Source organism: Mustela nivalis, assembly GCF_964662115.1.
Source record: "Mustela nivalis genome assembly, chromosome: 4".
Lineage (NCBI taxonomy): Eukaryota > Metazoa > Chordata > Mammalia > Carnivora > Mustelidae > Mustela > Mustela nivalis.
Window position 1 is genome coordinate 93,648,526 of NC_139023.1, and position 21,757 is coordinate 93,670,282.

The 21,757-nt window shown below is 34.8% G+C and overlaps 1 protein-coding gene across 2 annotated transcripts in view; it reads left to right on the plus strand.

Annotated features, from left to right (window-relative positions):
* Window positions 1-21,757, plus strand: part of LOC309863291 (bifunctional heparan sulfate N-deacetylase/N-sulfotransferase 4) — a 242,168-nt gene that overhangs the window by 144,683 nt on the left and 75,728 nt on the right. For both annotated transcript variants that reach the window (XM_082727895.1, XM_082727896.1), the window contains exon 4: window positions 10,749-10,903. In XM_082727895.1, the coding sequence (XP_082584021.1) occupies window positions 10,749-10,903 (155 nt within the window). The remainder of the gene's footprint in view (window positions 1-10,748; window positions 10,904-21,757) is intronic.

The window sequence follows — 21,757 nt, forward strand, 5'->3', positions numbered from 1 at the left end:
AAGGAAGCCAAACATGGGGTTCCATCTCAGGACCCTGGGATCATGACCTGAGCCAAACGCAGACACTTAACTGGCTGAGCCACCCAGGTGCCCCATAAATTGCATTTTAATTGTAGGAATTAACCTATAGCCCAGACCTTGCTAAAATTATTCTTATACTGGCAGACTTAAAGAACTTTTAGAAGTATGCTATTATTTCATAACAAGATCCTCCACAAGTGATAACAAAAAAGTGAATTCTTCAATATTTTACTTCTGAATTTAAAAATTTACTATTTATTGATAATTTAGAGAGGTAAAAGGGAATAACTATTAAGTGAGAACAAAAAATACTTATTTTAATTAAGAATCATGTAGATTTGAATCTAGATCAGATTAGAAGTAAAAGGCTAAATATGAACACATGTTCTTTTAATGGATTGTAACTTGTGTTAACTATGATTCGTAGAACTACAAATTATATCCTCGCATATCAAATTAAGTATAGAAAAATATGTGTTAATAGTAGGGAAAATATGGGTTTATAGTGATTCAAAAATTTAATATTTTCATTTAGTTGGATTTTAAAACATTAGAAATTCTGCTTTGGTCCCTCAGCATGACTTGGTATTGCATTTTTCATTAAGCTATTTCTAGTGTCACAAACTAGCCTCACATGGCTTTGAACTATAAGACCTATATAAAATAAGAGAAAGGCTGACAGAAAATTAATCTATGAAGTTAAAAAATAAGTAAGGTTTTAAATATCACTTTCAACCTTGTGAGGAGTGTTTATAAATTAACACAATCTCTAATATAAAAATTACTAATATTTTATAATCAGTCATATCTGTTTATATCAATAGTCTGCAAATTTCCTTTGAATTGAGTAATTGACCTTCTTCCCGGTCAAGTATGCATTTTGTGCTTCCTGCTACTTTTAATAACTATCAGTGAAATTTAAAGTGAATGGAAGCATTTCTCAAATATTCTGTATTCAAAGCACAACAGGAGGGTGGGAGAAATAACAACTCATTCATTGCATGTGACATAAAGTACCTCTAATCTGTGCTAAATTATGGCCATAAGAAACACTTGGTCTAAAACCACACGCTTAAAATCTGTCTGAGGAAATGACAAACTTTTCTCCATTTGGATTTCAATGTTTGATATTCTCCTTATTAACAAAGTCAATGAAGGAGGAGGAGTCAATATGGCGGAGAAGTAGCTGGCTGAGACTACATCAGCTAGCTGGAGATCAGCTAGATAGCTTATCTAAAGATTGCAAACACCTGAAAATCCATCGGCAGCTCGAAGAGAAGAAGAACAGCAATTCTGGAAACAGAAAAACAACCACTTTCTGAAAGGTAGGACCAGCGGAGAAGTGAATCCAAAGCGATCGGAAGATAGACCCCGGGGGGAGGGGCCGGCTTCCGGCAAGCGGCGGAGCAACTGCGCACAAAATCAGGACTTTTAAAAGTCTGTTCCGCTGAGGAACATCGCTCCAGAGGCTAAACCGGGGTGAAGCCCACGCGGGGTCAGCGTGGCCTCAGGTCCCGCAGGGTCACAGAAGGATCGGGGGTGTCTGAGTGTCACAGAGCTTGCGGGTATTGGAATGGGAAAGCCGGCTACAGAGACAGAGCCGACAGTAAGCTCACAGCTTGGTGTTACCTTGAACCGGTCGCAGGCTCAGTGAGCTCGGAGCGCGGCTGGGGGGGTCAGGCAGATGGGAGTAACTGGGCGCTATTCTCTGAGGGCACACTGAGGAGTGTGGCCCTGAGCTCTCGGCTCCTCTGGGCCGGAGACCAGGAGGCCGCCATTTGTATTCCCGTCCTCCGGAACTCTACGGAAAACGCTCAGGGAACAAAAGCTCCTGAAAGAAAACCCGAGCGGATTACTCACCCAGGCCCCTGATAAGGGTGGTGCAATTCCGCCTGGGGCAAAGACACTTGAGAATCACTACAACAAGCCCCTCCCCCAGAATATCAACAAGAAATCCAGCAGAGACCAAGTTCACCTACCAAGGAGTGCAGTTTCAATACCAAGGAGAGCAGCAGAATTCCAGAGGAGGAGAAAGCAAAGCACGGAACTCATGGCTTTTTCCCTATGATTTTTTTTAGTCTTGCAGATATTTTAATGTTTTTATTTTTCATTTTTTGTTTATTTTTTCTCGCCTTCTGGTTAAATTTTTTTTAACTTTTACCTTTTTCTTTTTTAACGTTTTTTAACTAGTTTATCTAATATATATATCTTTTCTTTTTTATATTTTTTCTTATTTGTTTTTTTTTTAATTCTATTCTTTTCTTTTTTTCTTTTTTTTTTTTTCTTTCTTCCTTTTTGAACCTCTTTTTATCCCCTTTCTCCCCCCTCACGATTTGGGATCTCTTCTAATTTGGTTAAAGCATATTTTCCTGGGGTTGTTGCCACCCTTTTAGTATTTTACTTGCTCCTTCATATACTCTTATCTGGACAAAATGACAAGACGGAAAAATTCAACACAAAAAAAAGAACAAGAGGCAGTACCGAAGGCTAGGGACCTAATCAATACAGACATTGGTAATATGTCAGATCTAGAGTTCAGAATGACAAATCTCAAGGTTCTAGCCAGGCTCGAAAAAGGCACGGAAGATATTAGAGAAACCCTCTCGAGAGATATAAAACCCCTTTCTGGAGAAATAAAAGAACTAAAATCTAACCAAGTTGAAATCAAAAAAGCTATTAATGAGGTGCAATCAAAAATGGAGGCTCTCACTGCTAGGATAAATGAGGCAGAAGAAAGAATTAGTGATATAGAAGACCAAATGACAGAGAATAAAGAAGCTGAGCAAAAGAGGGACAAACAGCTACTGGACCACGAGGGGAGAATTCGAGAGATAAGTGACACCATAAGACGAAACAACATTAGAATAATTGGGATTCCAGAAGAAGAAGAAAGAGAGAGGGGAGCAGAAGGTATACTGGAGAGAATTATTGGGGAGAATTTCCCCAATATGGCAAAGGGAATGAGCATCAAAATTCAGGAGGTTCAGAGAACACCCCTCAAAATCAATAATAATAGGCCCACACCCCGTTACTAATAGTAAAATTTACAAGTCTCAGTGACAAAGAGAAAATACTGAAAGCAGCCCGGGAAAAGAAGTCTGTAACATACAATGGTAAAAATATTAGATTGGCAGCTGACTTATCCACAGAGACCTGGCAGGCCAGAAAGAGCTGGCATGATATTTTCAGAGCACTAAACGAGAAAAACATGCAGCCAAGAATACTATATCCGGCTACACTATCATTGAAAATAGAAGGAGAGTAAAACCTTCCAGGACAAACAAAAACTGAAAGAATTTGCAAACACCAAACAAGCTCTACAGGAAATATTGAAAGGGGTCCTCTAAGCAAAGAGAGAGCCTACAAGTGGTAGATCAGAAAGGAACAGAGACCACATACAGTAACAGTCACCTTACAGGCAATACAATGGCACTAAATTCATATCTCTCAATAGTTACCCTGAATGTTAATGGGCTTAATGCCCCTGTCAAAAGACACAGGGTATCAGAATGGATAAAAAAACAAAACCCATCTATATGTTGCCTACAAGAAGCTCATTTTAAGCCCGAAGACACCTCCAGATTTAAAGTGAGGGGGTGGAAAAGAATTTACCATGCTAATGGACATCAGAAAAAAGCAGGAGTGGCAATCCTTATATCAGATCAATTAGATTTTAAGCCAAAGACTATAATAAGAGATGAGGAAGGACACTATATCATACTCAAAGGGTCTGTCCAACAAGAAGATCTAACAATTTTAAATATCTATGCACCCAAGGTGGGAGCAGCCAACTATATAAACCAATTAATAACAAAATCAAAGAAACACATAAACAATAATACAATAATAGTAGGGGACTTTAACACTCCCCTCACTGAAATGGACAGATCATCCAAGCAAAAGATCAACAAGGAAATAAAGGCCTTAAATGACACACTGGACCAGATGGACATCACAGATATATTCAGAACATTTCATCCCAAAGCAACAGAATACACATTCTTCTCTAGTGCACATGGAACATTCTCCAGAATAGATCACATCCTTGGTCCTAAATCAGGACTCAACCGATATCAAAAGATTGGGATCATTTCCTACATATTTTCAGACCACAATTCTCTAAAGCTAGAACTCAACCACAAAAGGAAGTTTGGAAAGAACCCAAATACATAAAGACTAAACAGCATCCTTCTAAAGAATGAATGGGTCAACCAGGAAATTAAAGAAGAATTGAAAAAAATCATGGAAACAAATGATAATGAAAATACAACGGTTCAAAATCTGTTGGACACAACAAAGGCAGTCCTGAGAGGAAAATATATAGCGGTACAAGCCTTTCTCAAGAAACAAGAAAGGTCTCAGGTACACAACCTAACCCTACACCTAAAGGAGCTGGAGAAAGAACAAGAAAGAAACCCTAAGTCCAACAGGAGAAGAGAAATCATAAAGATCAGAGCAGAAATCAATGAAATAGAAACCAAAAAAACAATAGAACAAATCAACGAAACTAGGAGCTGGTTCTTTGAAAGAATTAATAAAATTGATAAACCCCTGGGCTGACTTATCAAAAAGAAAAGAGAAAGGACCCAAATAAATAAAATAATGAATGAAAGAGGAGAGATCACAACTAACACCACAGAAATACAAACTATTATAAGAACATACTATGAGCAACTCTACGCCAATAAATTTGACAATCTGGAAGAAATGGATGCATTCCTAGAAACATATAAATTACCACAACTGAACCAGGAAGAAATAGAAAGCCTGAACAGACCCATAACCAGTAAGGAGATTGAAACAGTCATTACAAATCTCCAAACAAACAAAAGCCCAGGGCCAGACGGCTTCCCGGGGGAATTCTACCAAACATTTAAAGAAGAACTAATTCCTATTCTCCTGAAATTGTTCCAAAAAATAGAAATGGAAGGAAAACTTCCAAACTCATTTTATGAGGCCAGCATCACCTTGATCCCAAAACCAGACAAGGATCCCATCAAAAAATAGAGCTATAGACCAATATCCTTGATGAACACAGATGCGAAAATACTCAACAAAATACTAGCCAATAGGATTCAACAATACATTAAAAGGATTATTCACCACGACCAAGTGGGATTTATTCCAGGGCTGCAAGGTTGGTTCAACATCCGCAAATCAGTCTATGTGATACAACACATCAATAAAAGAAAGAACAAGAACCATATGATACTCTCAATAGATGCTGAAAAAGCATTTGACAAAGTACAGCATCCCTTCCTGATCAAAACTCTTCAAAGTATAGGGATAGAGGGCACATACCTCAATATCATCAAAGCCATCTATGAAAAACCCACCGCAAATATCATTCTCAATGGAGAAAAACTGAAAGCTTTTTCGCTAAGGTCAGGAACACTGCAAGGATGTCCATTATCACCACTGCTATTCAACATAGTACTAGAGGTCCTAGCCTCAGCAATCAGACAACAAAAGGAAATTAAAGGCATCCAGATCGTCAAAGAAGAAGTCAAATTATCACTCTTTGCAGATGATATGATACTATATGTGGAAAACCCAAAAGACTCCACTCCAAAACTGCTAGAACTTATACAGGAATTCAGTAAAGTGTCAGGATATAAAATCAATGCACAGAAATCAGTTGCATTTCTCTACACCAACAGCAAAACAGAAGAAAGAGAAATTAAGGAGTTAATCCCATTACAATTTCACCCCAAACCATAAGATACCTAAGAATAAACCTAACCAAAGAGGCACAGAATCTATACTCAGAGAACTATAAAGTACTCATGAAAGAAATTGAGGAAGACACAAAGAAATAGAAAAATGTTCCATGCTCCTGGATTGGAAGAATAAATATTGTGAAAATGTCTATGCTCCCTAAAGCAATCTACACATTTAATGCAATTCCTATCAAAGTACCATCCATCTTTTTCAAAGAAATGGAACAAGTAATTCTAAAATTTATATGGAACCAGAAAAGACCTCGAATAGCCAAAGGGATATTGAAAAAGAAAGCCAACGTTGGTGGCATCACAATTCCAGACTTCAAGCTCTATTACAAAGCTGTCATCATCAAGACACCATGGTACTGGCACAAAAACAGACACATAGATCAATGCAACAGAATAGAGAGCCCAGAAATAGACCCTCAACTCTACGGTCAACTAATCTTCGACAAAGCAGGAAAGACTGTCCAATGGAAAAAAGACAGCCTCTTCAATAAATGGTGATGGGAAAATTGGACAGCCACATGCAGAAAAATGAAATTGGACCATTCCCTTACACCACACACAAAAATAGACTCAAAATGGATGAAGGACCTCGATGTGCGAAAGGAATCCATCAAAATCCTTGAGGAGAACATAGGCAGCAACCTCTTCAACCTCAGCCGCAGCAACATCTTCCTAGGAACAATGCCAAAGGCAAGGGAAGCAAGGGCAAAATTGAACTATTGGGATTTCATCAAGATCAAAAGCTTTTGCACAGCAAAGGAAACAGTTAACAAAATCAAAAGACAACTGACAGAATGGGAGAAGATATTTACAAACGACATATCAGATAAAGGAGTATTGTCCAGAATCTATAAAGAACTTAGCAAACTCAACACCCAAAGAACAAATAATCCAATCAAGAAATGGGCAGAGGACATGAACAGACATTTCTGCAAAGAAGACATCCAGATGGCCAACAGACACATGAAAAAGTGCTCCATATCACTCGGCATCAGGGAAATACAAATCAAAACCACAATGAGATATCACCTCACACCAGTCCGAATGGCTAAAATCAACAAGTCAGGAAATGACAGATGCTGGCGAGGATGTGGAGAAAGGGGAACCCTCCTACACTGTTGGTGGGAATGCAAGCTGGTGCAGCCACTCTGGAAAACAGCATTGAGGCTCCTCAAAATGTTGAAAATAGAACTGCCCTATGACCCAGAAATTGCACTATTGGGTATTTACCCTAAAGATACAAACGTAGTGATCCAAAGGGGCACGTGCACCCGAATGTTTATAGCAGCAATGTCCACAATAGCCAAACTATGGAAAGAACCTAGATGTCCATCAACAGATGAATGGATCAAGAAGATGTGGTATATATACACAATGGAATACTATGCAGCCATCAAAAGAAATGAAATCTTGCCATTTTCGACAACATGGATGGAACTAGAGCGTATCATGCTTAGCAAAATAAGTCAAGCAGAGAAAGACAACTATCATATGATCTCCCTGATATGAGGAAGTGGTGATGAAACATGGGGGCTTAAGTGGGTAGGAGAAGAATAAATGAAACAAGATGGGATTGGGAGGGAGACAAACCATAAGTGACTCTTAATCTCACAAAACAAACTGAGGGTTGCTGGGGGGAGGGGGTTTGGGAGATGGGGGTGGGATTATGGACATTGGGGAGGGTATGTGCTTTGGTGAGTGCTGTGAAGTGTGTAAACCTGTTGATTCACAGACCTGTACCCCTGGGGATAAAAATATATGTTTATAAAAAATAAAAAATTTAAAAAAAAATAAAAAAAATAAAAAGGGCACTTTTGGGCACAAATATTTGACACAAATTGATATCCATTATATACACACATACTTTTAAAAATTTATGTATAATATGATAAATAATTAAAAATATATCTCACAAAAAAAAAACAAAGTCAATGAACTGCAAGCCCGTTATACTAACAATTTTAGCTAAAGTTAATAAAAATTCAGGATTCTTTCTGCTCAACTGATTCATTAGACTTTATCACATTCAAAACTTCTGTTTCTTTACTCTTTGTATAGTAACAACTTCTACAAGTAGTATGGTGCCAAATTAAACCTGATGGTCCTTCTACCCTTTAAGAACTATGCATTATGAACCGTATCCCAGAAATAATGTATATACATAAATACATACAAACGTTGGCATGCACTTCAGAAGACATATGAAAGCTCTAAAGTTCACTGACATTATATTAATATTGACTGAATCAAATTACTCACCTATTCATTGCTCTGGAGAAGTGGCATAATACAGTGCAAGTTAAAGGAATTCAATCTCTGACTTTAAGAAATTAATAATTTGGGCAAGCAATGTTTTCAATAATTTGTAAAAATATATAAATTTAGAACACAATAAGTATAAACATATAGATATATTTTTAAGAAGAAAGAGATCCTGATATTTACAAAGTACTTATTATCTGCAAGTCATGGTATTAAGTGCTTTAATAAATCAATCTCATTGATTTTTCACAAAGACCCAGTGAGATAGATATTTATATCTCCATTTTAAGCCAGGAAACTAAGATCCAAAGTTGACTTGTCCAAGATCACAAAGTCAATTAAGTGACAGATTCAGGGACTCTACTTCTGTATTTATTGATACCAAATACACACTTTAACCATTTCAGAGCACTATTTACTGCATGATCAGTGAAATCTTTATCATGGGACACATAAATAAAGCATTTGGAGAAGATTCTTTTGAAAAGTACTTTTAATATTTATTTGCTTATTATTAAATTGAGCAGCCATCTATAAAACATACTATACTGTGGGAAAATAAACTAAAGAAAAACATGTCACACTCTAAGAATCTTTTATTTTACTTCACTTAGAGTATCTAGAGAACAAATAGGAATTAATTTTACATTATTCATCCAAGACATTTTAAAATTAGACTGTATATCATAAAATTGTGCAAAAACTGTATGATTCATACAGTGAAAATATTTGTTGGTATCTGCAACAAAGAGAATTTTCTAGGAAGTAAGTTTTTCTTTTTTCTTTTTTTTTTCACTTATAACATGACAAATGGTTTTCACTATGCCTTGAACACTATTCACAAATTTTCTTAAGAGACCGTGAAAACTTTACATTAGTTTTAAGTTCTCAAATCAAGTTTCTATTATGTTAATAACTTCATTGTTTGAGTTTTAAGAAATACCGGTATCAAAATAGTAAATGTTTATGTTCATATTTATGTTAAAAATGTAAGGATACAAAAGTAATTATACAGTGTGACCTCGTTTTTTTTTTTTTTTGAATAGGCAGTAATTTGGTTTTTATTTTATTTAAAATCAATTAGCCAACATAACGTACATCATTTGTTTCAGATACAGAGTTCAGTAATTCATCAGTTGCATATAACACTCAGAATTTCAGACCCAGAAAAACTCCTGACTTTGGCTCTTCTGCATGGATTTCACCATCTAATTCCTCCATCTGGGACACAGATCTGCCCCCAGAACACTCTAGACTAAGAAATGAGACTCTGAATATCTTGAATATAATTTAAAAAGTCATTGATACAGTGGAAAAAAACACTTACTTTGACTCAGAACTGAATTTGAATTTCTAGCTGTTGTATTTAACCCAGTAAATTGAAACAACCCTCAGTTTGTTTCCTACAGTTAAGAGTTTCTTGTGATTTTTTTCCTCTTTGATGACTTCCCATTTTGTTTTCCTTCCCCTATGGTCCTCTGCACTGTTTCTTATGTTCCACATATGAGTGAAACCATATGATAATTTTGCTCAGCCTAATACCCTCTAGTTCCATCCACATCAATCTAAATGGTAAGAGTTCATCCTTTTTTATGGCTGAGTAATATCCCATTATAGACGTGCCACATTTTCTTTATCCATTCATCTGTTGATGGACCTCTCAACTCTTTCCATAGTTTGGCTATAGTGGACATTGCTGCTACGAACACTGGGGAGCAGGTGCCTCTTTGAATCACTACATTTGTATCTATGGGGTAATTATCTAGTAGTGCAAAAATCTGACAAACATAATCTGACAAACATAATTGTAGGATACCTTCATTTTTAACTTCTTTTTTTCTCTTTTTTTTAAATTTTATTTTATTTCTTTTCAGTGTTCCAAAATTTATTGTTTATGTACCACACCCAGTGCTCCATGCAATACGTGCCCTCTGTAATACCCACCACCAAGCTCACCCAACCCCCCGCCCCCCTCCCCACCAAAACCCTGTTTGTTTCTCAGAGTCCACAGTCTCTCATGGTTCATCTCCTCTGGTTTCCCCCATCTCAGTTCTCCTCTCCACCTCCTAATATCCTCCGTGTTAAAAAATAAGTAGAAAAAGATTTAAAAGAAAAATACCAAAATGTTTCCACTTGTTAGCTCTTGATAATGATCTTTGTGTTTATTTTGCTTTGTTTTTGAGATTCATATATCACTAGTCTGTGTTTTTTTTCACTTATTCAATAAGAATATAGTTATTTTTCTAATCAGAAAAAAATTAACAAACTTCATGAGTCAAATTTAAACTCAATTTTAGACTCTCATGTAAGAATATTTTTAAGAATAAAAAAATCATCTCTGATCCTATTTCCCCTGTGCAGGCAATCAGGAAGAGAATTATCAGCTATTAATCTTAAAACAAAAATAAATTATTTCAAATGAAGTCTGTTTATTCATTTCTCACAATGAATGCTAGTAATCCTAAACAGTGTCAGTGACAAAGTACCCCTAAATTCTAAACCAAACAACTATCTGCACTTGGGGCTATCTTATCTACTCCAACTCATCCGCACCCCCAGCCACATTGCCTTCAATGTATTTAGACTATGGTCATTTCTTTTTATTATTATTAAAGCAAAACAAAATAGGATTTATGTACCAGTAATAAGAAGAATAACAAAAATCTGACAAACATCATCTTCAAACCAATATGAAATGTTCATTGAAACCACTTTTAACTTTATGTTTTACAGGGACTGAAGAGGAAGATGAAGGAGATGACCTTTTGCTTAGGTCTGTAGATGAGTTCTGGTGGTTTCCTCATATGTGGAGCCATATGCAGCCTCATCTCTTCCACAATGAGTCATCTTTGGTTGAACAGATGATTCTCAACAAGGAATTTGCACTGGTGAGCATATTTTATTGCAATATTTTTCAAACTATGAGTTGTGATGTATCTGTGTATTATAAAATCAATTTACTGGGTTAAATACAACAGAGATAAGAAAGACAATATCAGAAAGTGCATCACACATATTAGGGTACATATTGCTTTGTGTTATTTTGTTTTAGGCCTGTGTGTCTATATGTATAGGACCATTATGTATTATTATAAAATGTATTTCAAAAAGTAGGTCATTGTCAATTACAGTCTTGTTTTATGGAAGAATTATTCTTTTACCTATGAGGAGGAAATCTAGTACTTTCACCATTGTATTCCCAATACATTATAATTACATCTCAAAAAGCATTTATTGTGAGGAGAAATGAATGGATGCATGAACTGAATCATTAGAGCAATGACTGAGAACCAGCGGTTCTCAAACTGCAGCATGTATCCTTTTCACCTTAGAGATTTTTTAAAACACAGACTGGGGAGGGTATGTGCTTTGGTGAGTGCTGTGAAGTGTGTAAACCTGGTGATTCACAGACCTGTACCCCTGGGGATAAAAATATATGTTTATTAAAAAAAAAAAAGAAAGGACAAATACCCAACTTTTGTAGCAGCATGGATGGGACTGGAAGAGATTATTATGCTGAGTGAAATAAGTCAAGCAGAGAGAGTCAATTATCATATGGTTTCACTTATTTGTGGAGCATAACAAATAGCATGGAGGACATGGGGAGTTAGAGAGGAGAAGGGAGTTGGGGGAAATTGGAAGGGGAGGTGAACCATGAGAGACTATGGACTCTGAAAAACAATCTGAGGATTTTGAAGGGGTGGGGGGTGGGAGTTTGGGGTACTAGGTGGTGGGTATTATAAAGGGCACGAATTGCATGGAGCACTGGGTGTGGTGAAAAATAATGAATACTGTTATGCTGAAAATAAAAAATAAATTAAAAAAAAAAAAAAAAAGGAAAAAAAAATAAATAAAACACAGACTGCTGGGTCCAATTCTCAAATTTCGGATTCAATAGATTCCCAGAAAGGCCTGAGAATTTGCATGTCTACCCAATTATCAGATGGCCCATAGGCCAAATCTGGTCTGTGGCTTCCTTTTTCTGGTCCCTGAGCTAAGATACTTTTGATTTTCAGGTTTTTTGTTTGTTTGTTTGTTTGCTTGCTTGTTTTTTACATTTTTAAATGATCAACTAACAATCAAAGGCACAATAATACTTTGTGAAACAGAAATTATATAAAATTCAAATTGTAATGTACAGAAATACAATGTTGTTGGAACCCTACCACATTCTGACTTTTATATATTGTCCACACGTTGCTGCTTTTGCACTCCAGCAGAGTTGAGTAGTTGCAAAAGAGAACACATATGGCCCACAAAGTCTAAAATATTTACCTTTACTGAAAAAGTTTGCCCACCCTGCCCATATTAGGTAAATCATGCATCCCTCTAACAACCTAAGGAAAAACATTTCTTTTTCCCCATAAAAATGCTCAGAAGCCCATTCTCACATCTTCACACAGTGGCAATAGATAGTCATACTTAAAGACCCTGGGCCCCAGTTAAAACCTATCTTAAAATAAGCAGTTTTCATTTAAAATAAAGAATTAGTTTGCACTGCATGGTTGTTAATGTTTCATTTTTTTGGTTTGTTTTGTTTTTTCAAGTCACATTAGGAGACATAGACCTAAGACCAAATGAACACTGTGTTGTTTTATTAAATCATGCCTAGTTATTATATTAATGGCTCACCATTCTTTCCATGTCTAAATCCCCAGACCTGTGTCAGATCTGTGCACAGGATCCTTACAAATAAGTGTGAATAGCACAAAAAGCAATTAAGATCATGGGCACAGGCCCTGGAATACCTGTGTTTGAATCCCAACCTTCCATCAATGGCAGCTTGATCTTGAACAGAAGTTACTTACCCTGTGTCTCAGTCTCCCCATCCATAGCAAGGAGGAGAATAGTAACAACTTCCTCAGAGGATACATATTTGAGGATTGATACATATTTGAAGATGCATGCTTAGAGCAGTGCCTGCAGTACAGTAAGCACTCAATAGGTGTTAACCAATTATGATCTTCCAAAATCCAGACAAGTACACAGTTATGTTTTGCTTTACAAAAGCCATTTTTTTAAAATACAGATTTACAAGAAGTCGATCTTCACTTAATTTTCAAGGAATGTCTAATAAAATTCGTACTACTTCATAGCACTGTAAAATTAAGTAAATATTTCCTTTTCAAAAATCAAACTTACCTTGGGTAAGCATGCTGAATTCTCTCTTTGCAGTTACCTTGGCAATAAACTGTTTATCTTTTGACTTAACCACCCCCCCCCCGCCCCATCTCACTTTCACTGTGAAGGCTTGCTTTTTAAACATGTGGGTTATATTTCATAATGGTTGATTTCACCTGTTTGTATAATTTCTTTTTTTAAAAAGCCATGCCATAAGCACTGGGAAAGACTCAGATGTAATTGCTTTGTAATGAAATGTTGAAAGCTATTTAGAGTTCACTCCGAGCAATTACATTTGTTTAGTCACTGTGGCTAGATGCTAGACTGAAGCCTATAAATACATTTTGTAAAAATAATCTTATTATATGTTGCATAGGCAAAATATTACAACTAAAATGAAGTCTGTTAAACACACATACTGAAATGACATTGTTCTTTTCCTTCTGGAGTTCACCTCGATGAAACTTCTCAGGACTCTACAAGCACTGACATTCAAAACCCATCTTTAGCTGTAAACATGACAATAAGCGTGTTGTCCAGGGAGACAGGGAATGGTTTTCCTGTTAATTTATTATCTTTCCACATCTGGATGACACTTCAAGATCATCAACGGTATGGAGATGGGATAGGATGGAAGCACTACATGAGATATCAGCAGGTTATATTTTAGTCCTGACTTCAAGTAACAAGTTCTAATACAGGCAGCATCTCATTTAATGTCTTCATGCCTCTGTTTTCTCCCCTGAAATAGTAATGATTTCCTTGTTCATTTTCTTAAGCACAATGTTTTTAGATAATTAATTTATATCAGCTCATCTGTCAACTAAAAGCACTGGACCAGAAAATCCACTGATCAATTCCATTTCTAAAACTCTGTGATCATTGACAACATCAGTCCACAAATTTGCAATGACCAACTTGAAATACTCATCTAGTTGCAACTGAAGCAATTACGGAAAAAGATTTTCAAACTAAATGACCAATTTAAACTGAAAAAAAAAATCAAAAGTGTTCAAATCTCTTTTTATTATTATTATTATTTTTGTATTCCAACCTGATATTCCTTGGTATGACCTTGGCTGTCAGATGGGTTATTATCAAAAGCATAATTATTCTCACACTTAGAAAAGTGACTCAAATGACATATTAAATAGTTTTATATTGATGTTTCAAAAGCATTTAAATAATCAGAATGGTTTTATTTTTAGTGTTTGCCCAGTTCTGTAGGGATAGAGTTCATTTTCTGTGGTAATATGCCTAAAAATCAAGAAAGAAATATATTGCAACACTGCTTCTTTACTGTTTCATCATTTTAGAAGAGCTTTTATTACTGTAAAGCATTCTTTTTATCAGTAACATTTTTTATTGAAGTATAGTTTGCAGTATTGTATTAGTTTCAGGTATACAATATAATGATTCAATGAGTCTATACATTATTCAGTGCTCATCACAACAAGTGTACTCTTCATTCCCTGTATCTATTTCATCCACCCTCCTGCCCACCTTCCCTCTGGCAAACACCTGTCTGTTGCATTTAAGAGTCTGGTTTGCTTTTGTTTTTGTTTTTTGTTTTATGCTTTTGTTTTTCTTTTTATTACTTTGCTCATTGTTTTTGTTTCTTAAATCCTTCACATGAGTGACATCATATGGTATTTGTCATTTTTGTCCTGATTTATTTCACTTAGTATTTTACCCACTAGTTTATCCCTGTTGTTGCATATGACAGGATCCCATTCTTTTCTATGGCTGAGTCCATTGTGTGTATACATCCTCCTTATTCATTCATCTATGGGTCGATACTTGGGTTGCTTCTGTATCTTGGCTATTATAAATAATCCTGCAATAAACATAAGGGTACCTGTATAGGGGTACCTATATATATTTTGTATTAGTGTTTTCATATTCCTTGGGTAAACACCCAGTAGCAGAATTGCTAAATCATATGATATTTCTATTTTTAGTTTTTTGAGGCGACTTCATACTATTTTCCACAGTGGCTGCACTAATTTATATTCTCGCCAATGATGCATGAGGGTTCCTTTTTCTCTACATCATTGCCAATGCTTGTTATTTCTTGTCTTTTTTATTCAAACCATTCTTACAGTTGTGAAGTGATATCTCATCATGGTTTTGATTTGTATTTCTCTGATTATTAATAATGTTGAGTATCTTTTCATGTGTCTGTTGGTCATTTGTGTCTTTTTTGGAGAACTGTCTATTCAGGTACTCTGCCCATTGTTTAATCAGATGGATTCTCTGGTGTCGGGTTGTATAAATTCTGAATATATTTTGGATATTAACCCCTTATCAGATAGCTCATTTGCAAATACCTTCTTCCATTCAGCAGGTTGCCTTGTTGTTTTGTTGATTTCCCTTTCCTGTGCAGAAGCTTTTTATTTTCCTGTAATCACAAAGGTATAATTTTGTTTTTGTTTCCCTACCCTGAGGAGACATATCTAAAAAAGAAAAAAAAAAAAACATTTCTATGGCTGATGTCAAAAAATACTGTCTATGTTTTCTTCTAGGAGTCTTATAGTTTCAGATTTCACATTTAAAACATTAATCTATTTTGAGTTTATTTTTGTGTATGGTATATGAAAGTGGTCCAGTTTCATTCTTTTGCATATAGCTTCCAGTTTTCCTAACACCATTTGTTGAAGAGACTATCTTTTTTCTCATTGCATTTTTTGTGCCCTTTGTTGTAGATTAATTGATCATATAATTGTGGGTTTATTTCTGTGAACCTTAATCTGTTCTATCAATCTATGTGTCTATTTTTATGCCAATATGATACTGTTTTGATCACTACAGTTTTGTGGTATATTTTAAAATTTGGGATTATGGCACCTCCAGCTTTGTTTTTCTTTTTCAGGATTGTTTTGGCTAGCTGTAATCTTTTGTGGTTCCATATAAATTTGGGATTATTTGTCCTAGTTCTATGAAAAATGTCATTAGTATTTTCACAGGCATTGCATTAAATCTATAGATTGCTTTCGGTAGGATGGATATGTTAACAATATTGGTCCTTCCAATCCATGAGCATCTTTCCATTTGTGTCATCTTCCATTTCTTTTGTCAGAATTTTATAGTTTTTATAATACAGATGCCACATATCCTTGTTTAGGTTTATTCTTAGGTATTTTATGCTTTTGGTGCAATTATAAATGGTATTATTTTCTCAATTTCTATTTCTACTACTTCCTTATCAGTGCAAAGAAACTCAACATTTTTTTGTATATTAATTTTGTAATTGTAATTCTGTAATTTGTACTTTACTCAAATCAAGTGTAAGTTCTAATAGTTTTCAAATCACTATTATTACTAAATAATGCCCATTCATGCATGTGTTGTGAATGCATGTATGTATATATAGGAAGTTATATGTAGGTACATGCTTAATCCATGAACATATGTGTATGCAGTGTATGAATGTGTTTATGTGTGCTTATATATCTGTATTCATGCTTAGATGCTTACATGATACACATGCTTACATGAACATATATACCATGTGAGTGTCTGTATGCTTGTGCAGAGTTGATTGATAACTATAGTTAGTTGAATGGTAAGTGTTGTCAACCAAGATGTGTTAACTATAAGATACTAAGTTTGTATGGCAGTAGGGTGGGGAAAAATATATTTTGATTCTTTCTTTTAGTAAACCATATCTTTTCGCTTTTATTCTGTTGCTTGACCATCTCACTAACTAGAAACAATGCTTCTAGTTGTCTGACAACAGACAAAACTCAAGAGAATGGGGAACATTGGTTAACATTAAATTGCCCAATGGAAATGTTTCCAAAAATCATTCCTTACTTATCCATACCTCTTTTTCAAACCTAGAGAGCAAGAGTGCCTGTGGCATAAGCCAGGATTATTTATTTTTCTTCCACAATAGATTTGTGGGGGAAAAAGAAATTAAGAAATATTGTTTTGTTGTTTGAAGTTTTGTATACAGACTCATTAACATTTTCAAATGAATGAGCCCCTTCAGTTCACTGACAGTAGTAGTAGACCATAAATATCTTGAAGGAAAACAAAACAAAACAAAACAAACAAATAAACTTGTCTTCAATGATAACTTTTCAATAACTATGTGTTTTTCTTGAGATTTTGTTAAAGAATCATTCATCTTATTTATGAGTAAATAAGAATTCTTGAAGTAAAGGCATAGGTTTTTATTTATTTATTTATTTATTTAAGATTTTATTTATTTTATTAGAGAGAAAGGGGGAGAGAGCAAGCACAGGCAGACAGAATGGCAGGCAGAGGCAGAGGGAGAAGCAGGCTCCCCGCCGAGCAAGGAGCCCGATGTGGGACTTGATCCCAGGACGCTGGAATCATGACCTGAGCCGAAGGCAGCTGCTCAACCAACTGAGCCACCCAGGCGTCCCCATAGGTTTTTATTTTTATTTGTTTATTTATTTATTAAAGATTTTATTTATTTATTTGAGAGAGAGCACATGAGCAAGTGGAGAGAGAAGAGGAAAAGGGAGAAGCAGACTCCCCACTGAGCTGGGACCTGATGCAAGGCTTGATCCCAGGACCCCAAGTTTATGACCTGAGCCTAAAGCAGACACATAACCGACTGAGCCCCCAGGAACCCTAAGGGTTAAGTTTTTAAATTCTATTTTTAAAGTGCTCCACATATTTATGGATTTGGTATATATTTTTTTATAATTAGACAACTTTTCTGATAAGAAAAATGCTGACATTTAAACTGTTCTCATAAAAACTCAAACTCATCAAAGAGTAGTGATAGAAAATCTTTAAATATCACTTATGTAGAGGTTTTAATTAAAAAATAAAAGGAGTGTTGGGACCCCTTGGTGGCCCAGTCAGTTAAGCATTGGCCTTTGTCTCAGGTCATGATCTCAGAGTTCTGGGATCGAGTCCCGCATTGGGCTCTCTGCTCATCTTCTCCTTCTGCCTCGGCCTACTGCTCCTCCTGCTTGTGCTTGTGCTCTGAAAATAAATAGATAAAATCTTAAAAATAAAGAAATAAATAAAAAACAAAAGGGGTGTCATATTGGAATTCACTGCCCAAAGATAGAAAACTGAGGGAGCTGCCTTTCAATAGCTGCTATGTCTGTATCTTTACTAAATGATGCATATATACACTTACACTGTACAACAGATACAAGATATCAAAAACCTTGATAATTATAGTTAATAGGGTATTTCAAAGATAGAAAATGTAGAGAAGTAATAATATTTAATAAAAAATAAAATTGTGACCAAATATTGACTTAATGAAAGTTCACTAGATAGTAAATAATGTATTTTGAAAGTTCAGTAATGAACAAGGTATTCTGTGCACTCAGCAGAATAGACACTTACATAAGCATGAAGGATTTGATTAAAATGTGAAGAAGCAAAACACCAAAGCATAGATAATTGTGAAACATTTTTGGCAATTGTGTGAACTTTTGAGAGATCTTGAACTTTTTAACCTAATCTCAGAAATGAGATCCCATCATTTTTACCATACCCTACTCATTAGAAGATAGTCATTAGGTAAGTACATCATCAAAGGGAGGAGAATTCAACAAGATAGTGAATACCAATAGGCAGAAATCATTGGAAGTCATTATGGAAACTTGCCTTCACATCTAACTAGAAATAAGAGACATAGGGACTCCTGTATGATAAAAGCCACATTTATTCTATCATTAATTTGAAAAATATTTGCATATGAACTAAAACATTAAACTCCAAAACTTTAGTCTGAAGTTAATGCCAGTTACATCCCACTGAGCCAAAAGCATTGATTTATCTAACACTTCTCTTTCTCTCATCCAGTCCATTGCATTTAGTTGAAAATATATTTAGAGTCATTGAATTCTTATCACCTATACTACTAACTACTTAGCCTAAGTTATAGTTGTATCTTTTTTATCAGCTTTATAGCTATTGATATTAACATATCATACAATTCATCCGTATAAACTTCAGTAATTTTTAGTATATTCACAGATTTGTGCAAACGTCACCAAAATGAATTTTAAAGCATCTTTATCATCTCCAAAAATGTCTGTACCCATCAGTAGTCATTCCCCTTTCTCCAACTCCCTCAGTTGTAGGAAATAATTAATATACTTTCCATTTCTATATATTTGCTTATTTTGAACATTTTATTTTATGGAATCATAAAATATGTGTGTGGTCTTTTATGATTAGCTTTTTTCATTTAGCATAGTGTTTTGAAGTTAATATATGTTGTAGCTTATATCAGTACTTTATTCCTTTTTATATCCAAGTAATATTCCATTGCTATATTTATGTTATATTTTATTTATCCATTCATCAGTTGATAGACATGTTTCTACCTTTTGGCTATTATTTATAATACTGCTACAAACATTCACTTACAAGTTTTTGTATGGACATATATTCTCACTTATCTTTATATTTACCTAGGAGTGGAACTGTTGAGTCATATAGTATGTCTATTTTTATCATTTTGAAAAACTGCCAGACTGTTTCTAAATTGTCTGTACCACTTAACATTCCCACCAGCAAGGCATGAGGATTCTAATTACTTCACATTCTTGTCAATCCTTGTTATTAACTGTCTTTTCTATTATAGCCATCTTAGTGGGTACAAAGTGGTATCAAATTATGTTGTGACTTGCATTTCCCTAATGGTAATGATGTTACCATGATGTTGTTTCTTTTTCATATGCCTTTTAGCTGTCATATATCTTAATTGGAGAAATATCTATTCAATCTTTTTCCATTTTTTTAGTTGGGTTAGTGGCCTTTTGTTATTTACTTGCAAGAAATCTTTGTGTATTCTTTATACAAATACTTTATCAGACTTATGATTTGCAAAAATTTTCTTCAAATGTGGATTGTCTTTTCACTTTCTGAACTGTGTCTTTTGAAGAATAAAAGTTTAACTTTAATAAGGTACAATTTATCTTTCCTTTTTTTAAAATATTTTTATTAATTTTTTTTTTTTTTGGTCTCTTGTACTTTTTGTGTCAACCCTAAAAAGGCTTTGCCTAATCCAAGGTCATAAAAGTGTACTCCTATTTTTGCTTCTGTAAGTTACAGAGTATGAACTCTTATGTGTAGTTCTGTGATGCATTGTGTTAATTCTTTTGTGAAGTACAGTTCCATTCTTTCACTTGTGGATACCCGGTTGTATCTGCATTATTTGTTGAAAAGACTATTCTTTCCCCAACCAAACTGTCTTGGTATTTCTATCAAAAGTAAATTGACTTTAAATGTAAAGAAGTATTTCTAGACTCTCAGTTCTATTATTTGTCTCTATGCCTGCCTTTGTGCTAGATCTCATCATCTTGATTACTATATACTCACAGTAAGTTTTGATATTGGGAATTGTGAGTCCTCCAACTTCATTTTTCTCTTTCAAAATTGTTTTGTTTATTCTGGGTCCTTTACAATTTCATAAGGATTTTAGAATCAGCTTATCAATTTCTGCACAATGGCTAGCTAGGATTTTGACAGGATAGCATTGAATCCACAGATTAATTTGGGAAATGCTCCCATCTTAGCAATATTTAGTCTTTTGATCTATGTACAAGAGCTGTTTTTCCTGAGGTGCCTGGGTGGCTCAGTGGATTATGCCTCTGCCTTTGGCTCAGGTCATGATTTCAGGGTCCTAGGATCGAGCCCAGCATTGGGCTCTTGGCTCAGCTGAAAGCCTGCTTCCCCCTCTCTTTGCCTGCCTCTCTGCCTACCTGTAATCTCTGTCTGTCTAATAAATAAATAGAATCTTTTTTTAAAAAAAGAGCTATTTTTCCATTTATTTGTCTTCCTTAGTTTTTTTTCAACAATATTTTCTATTTTCAGAATCCATGTTCCACATTTTTATTAAATACATTCCCAAGTATTGTATTCTTTTTTATGCCATTGTGAATGGAATTGTTACTTAATTTCACTTTCACATCATTTATTTTTATATAGAGAAATGCAATTGATTTTTGTATATAGAACTTATAACCTTCAAATTTGCTGAATTCAATTACTGTTCTGGAGTTATTTTAGTAGATTCTTCAGGATTGTTTATATATAAGATCTTATCATTTATAAATAGAGATAGTTTCACTACTTTTCTAATCTGGATACATTTTATATCATTTTCTTGTCCAGTTTCTGTGGTGAGAACCTCCCATATAAGGGAGGAGAAGCAGAATAGAAATTGAAAATTGAATAGAAATTGCAAGCACAAGAATCCTTGTCTTATTCCTGAGCTTAGAAGAGAAGCATCCAGTCTTTCACCACATAGCATGATGCTACTTAGAGGTTTTTCATAGATACCCATTATCAAGTTGAAGTTCTGAGGTCTATTCCTACCTAGTTGGGTATTTTTATTATTAAAGAATGTTGGCATCTTCATACATTTTGAGGGAGGTCTATTCAATTGGTTATGTTTTTTCCTTTGTTTTGTTGACATAATGTATTATAATAATCAGTTTTTAGATATTAAACTAACCTTACATTCCTGTGATAAATCTCAGTTAGTCCTGGTGTGTAATGTTTTTTATATGTTGCTGAATTTAATCGTTAGTACTTTGCTGGAGATTTTGCATGTGCATTTGTAGAGATATTGTTTGTGGTTTTCTTTTATTATGATATTTTTTTCTGGTTTT